At 54.4% G+C, this 17,779-nt stretch overlaps 1 protein-coding gene across 1 annotated transcript; it reads left to right on the top strand.

Moving 5' to 3' along the window:
• The first annotated feature begins 286 nt into the window (after positions 1-286).
• Positions 287-11,332, top strand: LOC136116274 (uncharacterized). The gene is made up of 4 exons (XM_071802928.1): positions 287-502; positions 3,029-3,165; positions 8,236-8,571; positions 8,871-11,332. Exons 1-4 carry the CDS (start codon positions 287-289, stop codon positions 9,250-9,252), a joined length of 1,071 nt encoding a protein of 356 aa, XP_071659029.1. The 3' UTR covers positions 9,253-11,332.
• The last annotated feature ends 6,447 nt before the right edge of the window (positions 11,333-17,779 follow it).

Below are 17,779 nucleotides of genomic sequence, written 5' to 3'. Positions count from 1 at the left end.
AGGGGAGGGAGCAGGGCTCTGACGGAACTCTGTGCCCAGGGCTGGCTGCGCGGCCCCTGAGGGACCGAAGGGAGGAGGAGAAGCTGGCTGAGATCTGCAGCGGTGAGTAGGGAGAATGGTCCGGAGGGGATGCCTGGGGGTCTCTGCAGACGTGGGAGCTCTGGGTTCTGCTTCTTTCTGTTGCAGCCCTTCAGCCCTTGGAGCAGGACAGCGAACCCTCCATCCGCTCTCTGGCGGCTCAGACCATCCTCATCCTGAGCAACCCAAGGGAGCAGCCAAGATCGCGATGGACGCTGCGAGCCCTGTGCTGCTGGTGCCGCTAAGCCCGGCGGAGGTGCAGCTCTTCTCGGGAGGAGGGCTGGATTTTAATAAAGCTGGAGGAGAATGCCAAAGCCCCGGTGTCCTTCAGATGTGCAGCGCCCTGAGCGTGCTGAGCAGACGGCGTCGTTCCTGGGCTCTCCCGCTGCCGCAGGACGTGGCGGGTTCACAGAATCAGAGGACGGTTTGGGTTGGAAGGGACCTTCACACTCATCCAGTGCCACCCCTGCTGAATGGGAACTGCGGAAGAACCGACGTCCTTACGTTCCTTTAACTGCAGAGTGGCAGTCTGGGGGGATTTTGAATGTGTTAGCTCTGGTGGATACGGGGGCTGAGCTCACAGTTTTATGTAGTGATATTAAGAACAAAGATGCTACATCACAGATTTGTGGTTTGGAGGGACATCTGACCCCTGCTCTCCAAGCTACTGTTACCCTCACAATCGCAAATCCCAAGCCATTTACTGAAACAGTGTTGATTGCCCCAATTAAAGAATATATCCTGGGTATTGATGTCCTAGCAGGGCAGACGGTTGAAACCTTAAGTGGTCGTTTTGCTTTCGGCTCTCTGCACGCAGGATTTGCTATCCGGTCTGTAACTGTCTTGTGTGGATTCCCAAAATGGGATCCTGTTGTGCTGCCTGCACCTGCCAAGGTGGTGACTCTAAAACAATATCGCATCCCGGGTGGGAGGAAGGAATTACTGAGACTATTCGGGCACTCCAGCAAGTGGGGATCACTAAAGAAACCATGACGGCTTTCAGTAATCCTATCTGGCCTGTTTGAAAAACAGATGGCACTTGGAGAATGACTGTAGGTGATAGAGAATGGAAGAAAGTCACCCCCCACACCTTGCAGTTATGGTGCCAGCCCTTCTGAGAGCTTCTCTCTCTGCCTTTCTCCCAGAGACGGCGCAGCAGCGGCTGAGCACGGCTCACCAGAGGAGACGGCGTGAACAGCCCCGCCAGGAGCTGCCCGACTACCCTGTGGCACCGCTGGCCACAGCCCAGGACCTCAGTGCCCCGACCGAGGGTCTCCCCAGCACCCTGGGTGAGACTTCCACACACTGCGGGTGGGAAGGGACTTGCCGGGGGGCAGCTGCGCTTGTACCAGTGTCTCCAGAGGCTTGGGATGCTCCTGGGGGCTGGTTTAGTGCCCCTGTATGTAAACCTCAGGTGTGAATTGGCCTCCACATCCTCTGCAGGGGCTCAGCAGAGCTCTCTGAGCCAGCGCAGTGCCCGGAGGGGGCAGGAGGGGAGAGGCAGGTGGGTTAAAGCCCGTTTGCCCTGGCTTTGTGGTGTCCCCATCCTGTGCCGTCAGGTCCCTGCTGGGTCTTTCCCCAGGCGGGGACGCCCTTGGCGGCTTCCCCTGCGGGTCTTGCTCAGACTGCGAGGGTCTGGGCTCCGGATGAGCACGAGGAGGGGTCCCCTTCATGGGGGACATGGCACGAGGGAGGCTTTGGGATGTTTCTCTTGTTGGTGAGCAACACCCTGGACTGCGACCCTGTTTCTGTGGCACTTTCTGGGATCATTCCCACACTTCCTTCCCCTCTTCTCAGGGGGATGATTACTTAGAAAAGGAGAAGATCCTCTTGGAGTCCCTGAAGAAAGCGCCATACACCACTTCACGTCTGTCAGCATCCCGTCCGTCCTTCTGCCCTTCTCTGGACCGCAATTTCTTTGGGGTTTCGCAGTTATTTCTGGAGATCCCGAGGAAAGTGCCCTACTGCGCTTCACCTCTCCCAGCGCCCGGCCATCCTCCCTGCCCCCGACCACCATTTCTGAGAGGGTTTCTTAGAGAAATGGGTTTAAAAGCCCAAGGCTCTTTCGCCTTGTGTTCCCTGCCCCTGAGAGGCCCCCAGCCTGGACTGTTTCTCTGCTGTACCTTTTAAGTTGTATTTTATCTTATAATTAAGGCATCTTTTTAAAGCGCAAACGTCTGAGACTCTGATACAGGGAACCTGGGGTCAAGAACGTTTCCGGGACAGTTTTGTGTGCATGAATCCGCGTGTGGCACTGCTTTGCTGATGGAGCTGGGAAGGAAATACTCGTCCTTCTCTGGAGCCGAAAACCACACACAGTGGTTGGAGAAACTGCCGGTTTGACTCGGAAGGATGGAGCCAGAATTTGAGGGCAGAAATCAGTTGCCCCAGGTCCTTGGGTCTGGAGATTGTTCCGGGATGTTCTTCTGGTTTTTAAAGGCCGTCTTCCAGAAAACAACAATCCAAGTGAAGGGTCCAGGCTGTGTTTTCCTCCCCACGCATTTCCCTGTGTGATCTGCTCTGTGACCCCGCGTGAGCAGGGGTTGGACTGGGGGTCTGCAGGGGTCCCTTCAGCCCGGGATTCTGTGACTCTGCCCTGCGGTTCCCCAGCACCCCCAGGATGTTCCACAGCCCACAGGCAACTGCAGCTTTTCCTTTTTGGGCCGATTTCTAAAAAAAAACTGGCTGTGGTTTTGGGCTTCACCTCCCGTCCGGGTACCCCGGGGTGACAGCGGGGCCTCTCCAGTCCTTCCGCGGGCTCTGCCCGGTCGGAGCAGCAAGGCCGGCGATGGGGAGGGGTTCCCGGGGAGGGCAGAGCGCGCCCCGCAGGGCTGCGGGGACGTTTCTAGGCAGGCTCTGCGCTAAACAGCCCCGTTGCTAGGGCAGGGGGGCATTCCCAGCCCGGCGCTGCGGTAGACAGACCCGTTGCTACGGCTGCGGGGCCTTCCAGGCCGGACTCCGCGCGGCGCGGCCCCTGTCGCTATGGGAACGGGGCCCTTCCAGTGCGGGCGGCGCGCAGCATGGCGGTGCCCCTGCCGAGCGCGGCGCTGAGCGGCGTCCGGAGCGGGCGGGCGTTCGGCACGGCTGGTGAGTCCCGGGCCGGGGAGCCCCGGTTCCCCTGGGCGGGCAGCGGGAGCCGCTTGCGGCGTGGCGGGGAGAGCGCTTGGGCGGCTGAATTCCTGGCGTGGCCGGCTTGGGGAGGCGGGGGTGGCTCCGGCTCTTCCCGGGCTCTCTCGGCCTCATCTCTTGCGCTCTGGAGAAAGCGGGAACTCTCTGGCAGCGAAGAGATGGAGTGAAGAGCAGAGGCAATGCCGCTGTTCAGCGGCATTCTTTATTTCATCAGCGCTGGGCAGCACTGGTAGAGTCTTGCACCTGGGCAGGAACAAGCCCAGGTTCCAGCCTAAGCTGGGGAAGGACCTGTTGGAGAGCAGTGTAGGGGAAAGGGAGCTGGGGGTCCTGGGGACAGCAGGGTGACCATGAGCCAGCACTGGGCCCTTGTGGCCAGGAAGCCAATGGTACCTGGGGTGGGTTAGAAGGGGGTGGTCAGTAGGTCAGAGAGGTTCTCCTGCCCCTCTGCTCTGCCCTGGGGAGACCACACCTGGAATATTGTGTCCAGTTGTGGCCCCTCAGTTCCAGAAGAACAGGGAACTGCTGGAGAGAGTCCAGCGCAGCCACCAAGATGCTGAAGGGAGTGGAGCATCTCCCGTGTGAGGAAAGGCTGAGGGAGCTGGGGCTCTGGAGCTGGAGAAGAGGAGACTGAGGGGGGACTCATTCCTGGGGATCAATATGGAAAGGGGGGTGTCCCGGAGGCACCCCAGGTTTGTTTAAGGGACAACAGGGTCCAAACCAACTTTTGTTAAACCGGTGAGAAACAGGGTTTTAGCATGCAAAAGTGACTTGAATACAGGTTCAGATACCAGTTGAGGAAAATTATGAAGGGGCAGCAACCAATACGACAGGCGGTGCACAGAGTGCATGCACGTGGCTTCACCAAAACAGTGCCGGAGCCGTCCCTGAGTCCGGGAGGAGTCCGCACTTGCCTGAACACGGTGTGGGGTTATTTTGAAGAGATACACGTGCTGTAGTGAGTACGGAAAGTGCACACTCGCGATTCTGCGAGGGTAAATTTATAATACACTCGCAATCCTGCGAGGGTTAATACACGTGCAGATGTGCACGGAAAGTTACACGTGCTTGTGCGGAAGCAGGGGAGGAAAATACACACGCGATTGTGCGAAGAAATAATTGATACACGTGCTTGTATTGAGCACGGAACATTACACTTGCAAGTGTGCATGGAAAGTACACGTGCTTGTACTAAGCATGGAAAGTACGCGTGCAAATGTGCACGGAAAGTACACGTGCTTGCACTAAGCACGGAAAGTACGCGTGCAAATGTGCACGGAAAGTTACACGTGCTTATGTGGAAGCACGAGAGGAAAATACACCCGTGATTATACGAGGATTAATTTTACACAGGCTCGTATTGAGCATGGAAAGTTACACGTGCATGTGTGCACGGAAAGTATAAATACACTTGCAATCCTGCGATGGGCAGTTTCACTCACACCTGCAGCGGCAAGGCAGCGGAGTCTCCATCCCGGGGGGGCTCTCGGCGGCAGCATCTCGCTCGTGCTCCGAGAGACCCGCGACAAATGGGCGAAGTCTTGACGAGAGTCCCGTTTGTTATTGGCTGATCAGATCTGACTGTGGGCATTCCAGAAGCTTCTCTGCGCCCCCACTCTGGCTGTGGGTGCACCTGAAGCCTCCAAACATCCCCCACACTGGCCGCAGGCGCCCAGCGGCTCCCTGGCACCTCGGCGCTCCCTTCTCCTAACGGCCCTGGCCAGGGGCTCTGGGGCCAAACAAAAGAAGCTGTAGCAGAGAGAGGGGGAGATGTGTCTACTCCTTCCATGATGAAGGAGGGAGGGGGAGAGAGGGGGGTTTGCACCTTGCCACACCCACTGTCCTGTACTGTACCCCACTATACTGCCCTTTCACCCTGCATACCCCCTCCCACCCCCCCTGCACCCCAATGTCCTCCACGTGGTGCTGGTGGATGGATCCAGCTCAGCACAGGGTGGGGTGCCCGACTACTCTTCCTGGGCCCCCCCCAAATCCTGCTGTGAACCAGCAGGTCCCAGTACAGCCCAGCACCGCTGTGCCTGCCCTAGGGGGTTGCAGCCAGTGGGGGGTGCCCAGGAGTGGGTGCTGGCAGTTTGGGGGAGCACCCACCTGGCCCCAGCCCAGGGCAGCGTGTTGGGGTGATCCTGGGTCCCCACACCATGACACCCAGCAGCAGCCACTACGTGTGTGTCACAGGGCTGTGCTTGACACACACACATACCCAAGCACCTCAGAGCCCCCACCACCCTCTCCCATGGGCATCCCCACTCCGATGCCTTCATCACCCTGAGCATCCTCACCTGCACCCCCCTGCTCCTGGACACCAATTTAAGCCCAGCAGCCCCAGTGCTGGGATGTGTTGTGCTCAGCTCTGTTCCCTGTGCCCACTTTGGGGGTTTCCTGCTTTATCTGCCCCCACTTAGGTGTTTTATTTCCCCCTGATGGATGCTGGATGTGCAGTGGGACCTGCTGCTGCTGCCATGGTCCCCCTTTGCTGCCCAGGGTGGGGGTGCTGGGACCACCTGCAGCCCCAGCTCGTTTAGGGGGCAATGACTGGCAAACCAGCCTTCCCCCCACCCCGGGGGCACCCATTCTGCCCCCCTCTCTGTGCACTCTAGGTTCTCCCCATCCCTCTTCCCCTCTGCATCCTCTCTCCAGTTCCTCTGATCCCGAATATCACAGCTCCTGTGCTTCCCCCTCACACCCCCCATGCCCCAGATTCTTTCCTGGTTCTCCCCCATTCCTCTTTACCCCTCCAAATCCCCTCCAGCTCCGTTGCCCTCCGCAGGACTTTGCTCCTGTCCCCTGCTCAATCACCTCTATCCCCACCAAGCACCTTCAGCTTGGCTCTGGTCCCTGCGTGGTCACTCCCACCCTGTGTGACACCCCCTGCACCATCCCATTCCTTTCCCCCTCCCCATATACACTTGGATCCTCTCTGGACCCGTCTCCAAGACCCTCCCTGGGTTTCTGTGCCCCCTGCTCTGCTCCAAGCTCCTCTGGGGCCACCCAGACCCCTCTGTCCCTTCCTCTGCTCCCCGTGAGCTTGGGCAGGATGTTCCCCCCATGTCCCCCCTGGATGGGACCCTGCCCCACGATCTCACAGCGAATAGAGCCTGGAAAGAGGCTTTGCTGTCATCCGCTCTGGGTCGCCCATGGCGTGGCTGGGCTGGGACAAGCACCAGCCGCCTCCTTCCCCAGGGGAGCTGGAGCTGGTCCCATCGTTGTGCAGGTTTTGGCAGTCGTTCTGCTTGCTGGTGTTCTTCAGATGACCTGAATCCCAGAGCACAAAATCTTTCCCATGGATATTTCTCCCAAACAGGCACGGGTGTCAGAGCCGGTGAGCTCCGGAGTGAGCGCTGTGCTGTCCCCGCGCTGTGCTTTGTCCCTGCGTGAGCAGTGAAAGCCTGGCAACTGTGTGGGGTGTTATTTTTCCCTGCTAAAGTGGCTGAAGCATTTCAAAGGGTTTCCCCAGGTGTTCTTGGCAGAGAGCTAAAGCCAGGCACATTTCCCTGGCCTCTGCATCACCCAAGACACTTCATTTCTGCTTTTCCACCAAGCTGAGTGGTGCCGTCGATGTGCTGGAGGGAAGGGGTGGCATCCAGAGGGACCTGGATAGACTGGGGGGTCCATGTGAACCTCATGAAATTCAACCAGGCCAAGTGCGAGGTCCTGCACCTGGGTCAGGGCAATACCCAGTACCAGCACAGACTGGGGGAGGATGGATGGATGGATGGATGGATGGATGGATGATGGATGGATGGATAGCAACCCTGTGGAGAAGGGCTGGTGGGTGACAAAAGGGACATAAGTCCACAATGTGCATTTGCAGCCCAGAGAGCCAAGTGTGTCCTGGGCCACATCACCAGCAGGTGGAGGGAGGGGATGCTCCCCCTCTGCTCTGCTCTCCTGGGGCTCCCCAGAGAACCGAGTCCAACTCTGGGTTGTCCGGCACAAGACAGACATGGACCCCAGGGGCTCTGTCCCTCTGTCACCAGTGCTGCCTCAGTCCCACCCTGCTCCCTCCAGCATTTTAGAACGATGCTAAAACCCAACCTGTGGCTGGTGATGCCAACCCAGGCGATGTGTGGCTCAAAAATCAGCATCACATATATTAACCCTCCTAAAACCAACATGGAAATGGCAGATGTTTGTGCCTCCTTGTGTGGAAGCAGCTCTGGCTGCCTCGTCCCGCATCCCACCCTTGCATCTTCAGGACAGACCCCACACTGGTGGCCCTGCCTGCATCTCCTGTCCCAGAACAGCCAAAGGAGCCGCTTGTTTTGGCCTCCAACTGGCTGATTTAGCCTGGTTCCCTTTCTCCATGAAGGATAAAACCCGGTGCTGAGGCTCCGGTGTCAGTCCCAGCCTGTGCCTACCCTCCGTTGTGTGTCATTTCATGTGATTTTGATCACATCCTTAAAAACAAAAAGAACCTCCAACCCACTCAATCTCAGCCCTCCCAAGGCAGAGATATTTCCGTGTGGTGAACGCTCCCATGCAAATTCTCCCATGTCCTATTTTAGGTTTCTCGCCGGCACCGGCTGCAGACAACTGCGCTGGAGCTCCTGTCAAGCCTTAGACAAGGTTCTCAGGGATAGGGGTCAGTGCCAGGGGTGGGTTATGGTTGGGTTCCATGATCTTGAGGGTCTTTTCCAACCAAAATGATTAATGAGTTTTTAGGGTTTATCCCAAATGATGGGAACCCCCGGTTCCAGCTCTGCTCTTTACCAAATACCTTTTAGAGGCTGAAGAGGAAGGAGACGCAACACCTCAGCATACGGAGGATCTTCCCCAAAGCTTCCCAGTGTCCCTTCTGTCTCTGCACATCAGGGCAGGGCACAAGGGACAAAGTACCACCAGCACGCTCTGAAAGGTCATCATTTCTACCAACTGCAACCTGATCTGGGTGAAGATGTCCCTGCTCACGGCAGAGGTTGGACTGGATGAACTGTGAAGGTCCCTTCCAACCCAAACTGTTCTGTGAGTCTGATTCTGGGATTCTATGATTTTCTTCTCTATGACCTTCAGGCTGTCGGAATACCTGGAACTGGGACATTCCCAGCTGTTGACCAACAGACTCTGGATCTTGGATTCGGTGATGTCGCTGCTGAGAGGTGGGTTTCTCGGTCAGCTGAGGCTTTGGCAGATGTTTGTGGACACACACGGGCCCACTGGTGCAGCCAGAGCCGTCTGGGGGACAGAGGTCCCAGGAAGTTGCTGGCTCCACAGGATCAAGGAGGGGAAGCCAGGCTGCCCCCGGCTTTCCTCTGGCCAGGAACGCCGTCCCCACCCCAGCCCATCCCCAGCTCTGCGAGGAGAACAGCTGGGTGAGGGCCAGGGCGATGGGGCTGCCTCCAAACCCAGGTGAGTGCTCCTCAGGGTTTGACCCCCATGCGTCCCGGGTGACAGAAGTGACCTAGGACCCCCCATTGCAGCTTGACCACAGCTTTGGGAGGAACAAAAAAGATCTGCTTTATTAAACCCAGTGGAGAAAGGGTACAAGGGGTGGCGGGGGAGTGCAGAGCCAAATGGATGGTCTGGGCCATCCAAAAGACGTGGGGTGGTGGGGGCATCCGAAGCACAAGGGATGGTCTGGGACATCCAAAGCTCTCCTGGAGCGACTGCTGCGTCTTCTTGCTGGCTTTCTTCTTGCTTTCGATCAGCTGCTGCCCCTCCTTCTTGATGTCTTCCCGTGTGGGGACGTGCTCGTCATCTTCGTCGTCAGATTCAGAGGATTCTGGAGGAGGGAACAGAGAGAAATGGGCTGGGGAGGGTCTGCACGGCCCCCTCCGCTGTGCCGGTGTCACCAGGGAGAGCCGGCATGTTTTGGAGGGCTGGTGGCTTCACAAGGAGCTTTCCTGCCAAGCCCTGGCTCTTCCTGCCCAGCATCCCAGGCTGAGCTGCAATGCCGCTGTGACCCATCCCCAGCTGCCGGGGCTTCCCAGAAAGGTCTGGAGCCACGCGGTGCTGGACGCCGCTCCAGCTTCATTCAAAAGAGGTGGCAAGCTCCAAAAACTCAGTGGCTCCTCCAAGAGCATCCAATAGGAAGAGGCCACAGACAGACCCCAGCACTGGTTATTCTTCACAACCAGGTGATTTTGAAGACAAGGCTCTCCCTCCTTGCCCCATAGCATCTTTTCTTGTTCCTTCTGTGGTTCGATGCTCACCACCCCACTGGCTGCCTTCATGCTCCCACATCCCCACCTAAAAGCACCACCCATGCTCAAAGGCTTGGAGACAGCACAAGGTCTGGAGAGAACTCATGGGCTGGACTCTGCTGGGACAGGAGAGACAGGCGAGGATGGTCACAAATCCCAACAGGCAGGGGCAGGGACAGTCCCCGTGGGACGCGTCCCCGCTAAGCTCTCCTACCGTCATCGCTGCTGTCTCTCTCCTCAAAGGAAACCACCACGTTCCGAGGATCGCTCGACATTTTTTTCTCCAGAAAATCCCTGGCCTTCACAAAAGTCTGTGAAAGACACCCTGGGTTCATTGCTGAAGGGGAGGTGGGTGTTAGAACCCAAGGGATGCCCTTGATGATCCCCTGGGGACAACACCCTGCAGTGCCCAGTGCCACCTGGAGCTGAGCTGCTCCATGGGGACACCTCCATCCTCCTCACTTGGGACGGGCCATCAGGAGGAGCCTGGTGCGGGTCCCCGAAGACCCCAGCAGGGATGGAGACCCCACGTACCCCGTTGCTCCCATCGGGGATGTGCCTGTCAGGGACAGGTGGGCCGCCCGCTGTGCCAGGTACTGCAGCTTCTGGCCCAGGTACTGGAGCTTCTCCTCCACCCCCTGGGACAGGAGAGAATCATCCTGGAGACAGAGAGAACCACCTTGGTGGGCAAAATGAGCCACTTGGGGTGACGGTGGCTGCACCAAGTGTCACCGCGCTGTGTCACTGCACCACCCAGCGCTGGGTGGGTACCTGGCCGGGCACGGTGATGCCGTGCAGATGCAAGATGAGGTTGTCGATGTTGTTTTCAAACCCGAGGAGGAGCTCAAGGTCCCTCAGCATCTGGGCTCGCATGCGGTCCCGCCGGGCCTCTTGTGACTGCAGTTTTGCCCTGAGCTCCTCCTCCAGCATCCTGCAGCCAAGCACAGCCACATCCATACAACTGCACAGGGGTGCAGAGACACCACAAATCCGTTGCAAAAGCTGCTCAGGTTGCAACCCACCCCCCTGTGCCGTGAGCGGGGACATCTTCACCAGCTCAGGTTGCTCAGAGCACCGTCCAAGCAGAGTTGAGGGGCAGCATTTTCGGTGCAGGGCTTTAGGGTACAGGACTTGGGGGTGCAGGCTTCGGGTGTTCAGGACCTGGGGCTGCAGTAATTTAGGGTGCATTGTGTGGGAGGACAGAATTTGGGGTGCAGGATCTGGGGTACAGGTTTTTGGGTGGGGAATTTGGGGGTGCAGGGTGTTGAAGGACCTAGGGGTGCAATATTTGGGCTTTAAGGGTTTAGGGGGGCAGGATCTGGAAGTGCAGAGTTTGGGGACAGGATCTGCGGGTGCAGCATTTGGGGTTACAGGTTTTGGGGGTGCAGGGTTGAGGGAATTGTTTGAGGTGCAGGGTTATGAGAGTGCAGGATTTCCAGGTGCAGAGTTTGGGGGCGCTGGGTATGGGGCAGCAGGATCTGGGGGTGCAGGTTTTGAGGGGAAGGATCTAGGGGTGCAGGTTTTGGGGGTCCAAGGTTAGATAGGATTTGGGGCTGCAGGGATTTAGGGTGCAGGGCTCTGGAGTAAGGGGTGGGAGTGAGGCTTTGGGGGTGCAGGTTTTGTGTTTTCAAGAACTTGGGGTGCAGGGTTTGGGGGTGAAGACTTTTGGAGGGCAGGGTTTGAAGGGTGCAGGGTTCAGGTGTTCAGGACTTGGATGAAGGATTTGGGGGTGCAGGGTTGGGGAGAAGGATTTTGAGGTGCAGGATTTTAGGTGCACGGTTTGGTAGGGCTGAGTTTGGGGGTTCATGATTTTGGGGTGCAGGGTTAGGATTTGGGCGTGCAGGGTTTAGGGAAGCATGACATTGGGGTAAAGGTATTTGGGGTGAAGGGTTGGGTAGGACAGGATTTTGGGGTGCCGGGTTTGGGAAGGAAGGAAGGAAGGAAGGAAGGAAGGAAGGAAGGAAGGAAGGAAGGAAGGAAGGAAGGAAGGAAGGAAGGAAGGAAGGAAGGAAGGAAGGAAGGAGGGAGGGAAGGAAGGAGGGAGGGAAGGAGGGAGGGAAGGAAGGAGGGAAGGAAGGAGGGAAGGAAGGAGGGAAGGAAGGAAGGAAGGAAGGAAGGAAGGAAGGAAGGAAGGAAGGAAGGAAGGAAGGAAGGAAGGAAGGAAGGAAGGAAGGAAGGAGGGAGGGAGGGAAGGAGGGAGGGAGGGAAGGAGGGAGGGAAGGAGGGAGGGAAGGAGGGAGGGAAGGAGGGAGGGAAGGAGGGAGGGAGGGAAGGAGGGAAGGAAGGAAGGAAGGAAGGAAGGAAGGAAGGAAGGAAGGAAGGAAGGAAGGAAGGAAGGAAGGGGAAGTAATGTCGTGCTGGGGCATCGGTCCCGCTTTCCAAGGAAGAACAGCTGCACCCGATGGCAAAGGGCTATCAGGACTTGATCAGCGTTCATCAGGGTGTGAGGGGAGAAGGAGGTGAGGCCCACCTGGTGGAGAGCCAGCTGCAGGCTGAGGTGATACGATGTGCTGGCCCAAATCTTAGCGAACTCTGGAAGAACAAGGGAAAGACCCGTCATGCTCTGAGGCAGCAGCCGGGAAGCCGGCAGTGCTCTGCCCTGCCCGCGGGGGCACGGGGCTGTGCTCCACACCGCTCTTGGAGGCTCAGGGCAGGCCCTGGTGTCTCCCCAGCAGGGGCCAGTTTTGCCGGGTCACATCTCTGAACACACAGAGCACACGTGGCCCACGAGCACCTTCAGCTCTTCCATTCAGACGTGAGCTCAGCGTGGGCAATGCCCAGCGCCAGGCAAGGGCAGCCCCTTGGGGTCAGGGGCTTCTGCCTGGGCTGCCTCAGGAAGGCAGGGGCCACGTCAGGGAGGGAACCAGGAGCCCTGGCTGCCACATCAGCCCCTCAGCCCTTTGAGATGGTCAAGCAGGTCCCTCCTTGCAGTCACCACTCCTGAGCAACCACCCCCCACAGTCCTCGGGTTTCCATGCCTGATTTCAGAGATGTCCTTGACCCAGACACACATGTGAAATTGGGCCTGAAGGCCTTACCATAACGCTCCAGCTTCTCAGTTGTTGGAGTCGGGTGAGGCTGCCAGAAGAGGTCTCTTGCCATCTTAGTTCCACTCCTGCTTCAGGTCAACAACTGCAGAGAGTGGCTGGATGATGGCTTTACTGCTTCCTGCAAAAAGCCTCCTCTTTCTCCTCTCTGCTCTTCTCTCTTCCTTTTCTTTCTTCTCCTGCTTCTCCTCCTCCGTCTCCTTCTCCTTCGGAGCTCTGGTCAGTTGTGCTGTTGGACTAGAAGCGTCTCTCAGCCGAGGTGTTTCACTGGCCGGGGGCCCTGTCTGCCAGCCAAGGGCCATGAGCAGGGTGGGCTGTTGGTGGAGAAGTTTCTGGTGCTTTCAGGGGGTGGGGGAGGAAGGTGCATCTGCCACAGCCCCTCACAGTGTCTGGGAGCTGGAGGGCACCCAGCTGAGGATGGTGCTGCCACTGGAGTGCAGCCATTTCCTCAGCTGCCTCTGAACCTGCTGCCCTTCCCATCCCAAAGCTGCTGCCTTGAAATCGTTTCCGGGTGCCTGAGGCAACGGGGCAAGGGAGGGAAGAACAAGGCCTGGAAGGGCTCCAGGGCAGGGCAGCCACGGGCCGCTCACCTTCCTCAGCCAGGAGCCAGGTTCTCTCACGGCCACATCCAGGATGCTGCTCGCCTCCTCCTTGTCACAGGTGCTGGAGTCTCTCATGGCCTCAATGGCCACAAGGGTTGACGTTTAAAACCTCTACTTGAATCTGAGCTGTGGTCAGTTGTGGTGGCGGACTAGAAGCTTCTCTCACCTGAGGGGTTTCACTGGCCAGGGGCCCTGTCCGCCAGCCGAGGGACACGGCTGTGACCGCAGTGCGCTGATAAAATAAAGAAGGCCGTGTCACGGGATCATCGACTCTGCTGTTATTTCTCCATTTGTGTGGCGTCTGGGCCAGCACCACCGCTCCTGAGCCGGGAGCCCCAGGAGGTGACAGGGCCCCAGGGTTTTGGAATTTGACAGTGGACTTGGAGGTGCGGGGAGGAAAACTGGCAGCTCCTGCACACCAGGAGGGGCTGTTGTCCATTAAAACGAACCAAGTGGCTCATGATGTTCAAAGCCGGTTTAGTCCAAAGGACTCAAAGACACTTATGCTTTTTCTATGGATAAACAACGTTTAATCCAATTCCTTAATTGTATTCTTTAAACATGTGTTCATTAGAGCATAAGCAAAACAGCGCTGGGTGCGCGGGGGATTCACTCCGCCCAGCACGCACACTTTTAACAATAAGAAGTGTGCTTAAATACAGTAAGGTATTACATATTCATAACGACCCCAGGAACGCCTCTACATATTCATGAAGTGAGTCTCAGATCACCGTTCCCATAGCCCCTTCTCGCCCCTCCCCTGTTCGCCTGCGCAGTGTCACTTGGTGAATTTGAGGAGGGGTCTTTAGGGGTCTCTGGATGAAGGCTCCTTCAGCTCCGTCACAGTGGACTTTTTCCCTTTGGCTCATTACGAGGAACTGGTTGGAACCCAAGCTACCAAACCGACTGAAACCGGACTGGCGCCCCCTTTTTGCTGTAAATCTTGGCTGTCTTGTCTCCTCAAGGTTGCAGCTGGTGCTGTAAAACTTCTTATCTTGGCATTCGATGAAGTCCTGCTTTTTTTAGCACAATTGGTTACATACAGCTCTAAACTAGATATTAATTACGTGGTTTAAAATGTTAGCTTGTTAGTAGGCCCTTACTATATAGTTGCTTAACCCTTAAAACGTTAGTTCCCTCTATCAATAAAACTTCCTAAACAAGTTTCATAACTTTTTACATAGAACTTAACCACCTTTTTCCCTTTTCCAAGTTCAGAGTCCGTGCCTCATTTGGTTATATCTGTAAACATTCAACATCTTAGCGCGAATCACAACTGCATTTTTCACATTTTTCACAATTCCCCCTTTTTCGTTTTATCCTATTGATTCGTGCTTTGCCTCAAAGTTAGCTAGTACTTGCCTAGCGGCAGCTAGGTCCAGTTTGGTGTTATCTTTTAAAATCATCAATTTATACCCCGTTTCTTTTGTTGCCGTTTCAGGATCTATAGGCATAGCTGAGATTTGCATGCCTTGGACTACTGAATGTATTAACCGAATAAAGCATGGGATCATATATGGTACAAACAGTAAGCCCAGAAATGCGCATACTATCATGAACCCTATTTTCTTCCACCAGACTACCATTTTGAGACCAATATCCATTAGGTGGACTTGGCCACCAAGTGGGAGGAGTAGAGGTATTTGATGAATTTGCCCGCAGCACTAACAAGGGTTTGTCCAATGTATTCACTAAAATCTCGTTTACCATCCTCCCTTGATATGCATATCTGCCCTATTATTAAGTGACTTAATACCCATCCTTCTGGTCTTTTTTTTTCTTGAGTTACATGAGTTCTGTTCCGCACCAGTAATCCTTCTGGGCTTACACTCTCTCCTCTCCAAGGCCACTGTTCTGCCATGTGAGACCCCCACATATCCAGCATGATGTGACATTTAATTCCTGGGCTATCTTTTCCATAAGGTCTATGAACAGGTTTTTCCCCTACTGTTGGTAATTGTAATCCCTTGTCTTTTTGCCTTATTTCTTCATACCAATCACTGCTTTTCTGTACCACTTTCTGTTTCTCTTGCCTTCTTTTCAATTCCTGAGTGGCACTCTTAACTAACTCCTCCTTATACTGATCTTGCACTCCCTTCCATCTGAATAGCCCCACATACCAGCTTGTGTAAAACAGATACTCTGTTCTCACCTAGGGCAGGAGACAGAGCCTACACCGAGTCCACCTTTCCCTAGATTAGTTGCTACCCGTAACTTCTGCCCTTGGATTTCACATTTTTCCAATTTTGTTCTATCAATCATAACATCCAGAATTAACATGAGTGTGATAATTGAGAACATATTGTGTCAGTTGTCTTATTCTCACGTGCTTATAGCATTTGGTACAGGGATTGGGCAGGCTAAGTAGGGAACAACAAGTCACCACTCCTAGCAAGAGGATCAGGTCCAGGTTTCCGCACCCTCTGCCTCTCTGGCCGAGCAGGTTGCAGCCGGCAGCCGAGTTCGTCGTCTTCTCAGCAGAAAGGGCAGTGTCCCCGCCTTTCCTATTTTTGCCGTTAGCGTGGCGATGTTTTATCGTTTCCCACCTCTTGGCCTTCACTTCCTAGGAACAACAGGAGCAACATGGAATTTGATTTCTCTTTCTACACTCTATTCTTCTCATCACTGGTGGACTCTCTAAATTCCCATTCATCCCTTCAGTAAATACCTCCCACCATTCTTGACTATTCTTTTTCTGTTCTTCCAGTGGCAACTAGAATCCTCAACTGAGCTCTAGTTTCCTTATCTTCTATTTTTAGACATTTATTATGCAATCCTGTTGGTAAGTTCCCTTTGTGGATATGCTTATACCACAGTCCATTTACAACCTAAACATCGAAAATAACAAGAGAATTACATATACAACTTGGTTCAACACATTTAACTATTAAACCATTCTCATTTTGATTTATCAATTTCAATTCCCCTGGTTCTTGAGTTACTTTCCAGGTTCTTTCTTCCATCAGTGGTCCTTTAACTCAAGAGATGTGTGTCCATCCTTTCTCTGCAGTCCAAACAGCTGTTCCTGTAGTTAAAAAAGCAAGAAAAAGACCCCTCCCATCATGGGGTTTTCTTCACTCTAGAATGATGAATCCAGGCATTCTGTTCTCTAATATTGGTAGCAGTGAAGGATATCAGGAGGTCTTGAAATGGACCTTCCTATTATGGTTCCAAAGTTCTCTGCAAAAGACTTCACATACACATAACTAAAATGTGGCCCTCTATCAGAGGATATAACAGCTGGAACTCCAAACCTTGGTGTTATTTCATGTATCAATGATCTAGTCACCTCCTAAACTTTTGCTGTCCTGGTAGGGAACGCTTCTGGCCAACCTGAAAAAGTGTCAGTTAATACCAACAAATATCGGTGCCCCCCTTTTCCTGGGAGTTCTGAAAACTCAATTTGCCATTGTGGTCCAGGCCCATTCCCCTTACCCATTTGACCCATTTCTAGCTTGGGCGTATTTCTGGGATTAGTCTGGAGGCAAAGATCACACTGCTGTCACCTGTTTTACAGCGATATACAAATTTCTAGCTCCTGTTTCCCCTAATCAAATGTTTGCATAGTGGTTCTACTCCCCAAAATCCTTTCTTATCTTCTTCCCTTACTGAAGGCCAAACTAGATGAAAGGCGACAATAAGTTTTCCCTGGGGAGAGGGGGCGGGGGGGGGGAGTGAACCCACCCTTCCTCATTATATGATTCTTCTAAATCTATGATGAGTTTCGATTCTCTTTAGTATACTCTGGCTTACCTGTTAAAGAGACCTGCCCGCCAAGGACGAGAGCACTTTCTGTTTTTACCTTTTGCTTAGCCGTTTGTTTTGCCTCTCTGTCCACCAGCCTTTTCTGATTCCGAGCTCACTTTCTGGTGTGCCTTAATGCACGGTTGCCATTTTCTTAGGAAGTTTAACTGCTTCCGGTAGTTTCAATATCTCCTCCACACGTTTGATATATTTGTCTTGAGAGTTCAAAAGTCCCTTTTCTTTCCAAATTGCTCTGGGCACATGCACAACCCTTATGGTTAGCTGCTTCCGTTTTCAGAGTTTTCAGTAGGAATGTCTTTTAGATTTAGTCGATTGTATTATGTTGCTTCGATGGTCTCCAGGCAGTCATGATGAACTGGTTCTCCAAAATTACCACTGAGGAAAGAAGCTGGGTTGACAACGTTAGTGACGGTAATTTCTACACCATCTTGTTAGACACTGTGTGGGATACTAGCACAGTCATTTTCTGACCCATGGTAAATCTCCAGGCCTCCTGTACATTCAGTACCACTGCAGTAACTGCCCACAGGCATCCAGGCCACCTCTTCGCAGTTGCGCCTAACTGTTCGGAGAAATAGGCAACTGCTCGTCGATATGGGCTGAGATCCTGTGCCAATGTACCCAAGGCTATTCCCTGTTTCTTGTGAGAGAATAGGAAAAATGGTTTACTCATATCTGGGAGTCCTAGAGCAGGGGCTGACATTGAAGCCTTTTTAAGTTCTTTAAAGGCTCGTGTGGCTTCCTTATTCCATTGCAGCTGTTTCTGGTCCATAGGGTCCAGGTCATGCACGTCTCCTTGGTTCTAGTAGCGATTAGAACGTCATCCACATATTGTAGCATCTGTCCCTCATCAGACAAAGCTTCCCAGGATTAAAAATCTTTAGCGAGCTGATTTCCAAATATTGGCGAGCTGTTCGTGAATCTTTGTGGCAACACCATCCACGTGAGCTGGGTTTTACATTTATTTTAGGGTTTTCTCATTCAAATGCACGTATTGTCT

The sequence above is a fragment of the Patagioenas fasciata genome, assembly GCF_037038585.1.
Source record: "Patagioenas fasciata isolate bPatFas1 chromosome 6 unlocalized genomic scaffold, bPatFas1.hap1 SUPER_6_unloc_2, whole genome shotgun sequence".
In the NCBI taxonomy this organism is placed as follows: domain Eukaryota; kingdom Metazoa; phylum Chordata; class Aves; order Columbiformes; family Columbidae; genus Patagioenas; species Patagioenas fasciata.
This window is presented reverse-complemented; position numbering and strand designations above follow the sequence as displayed.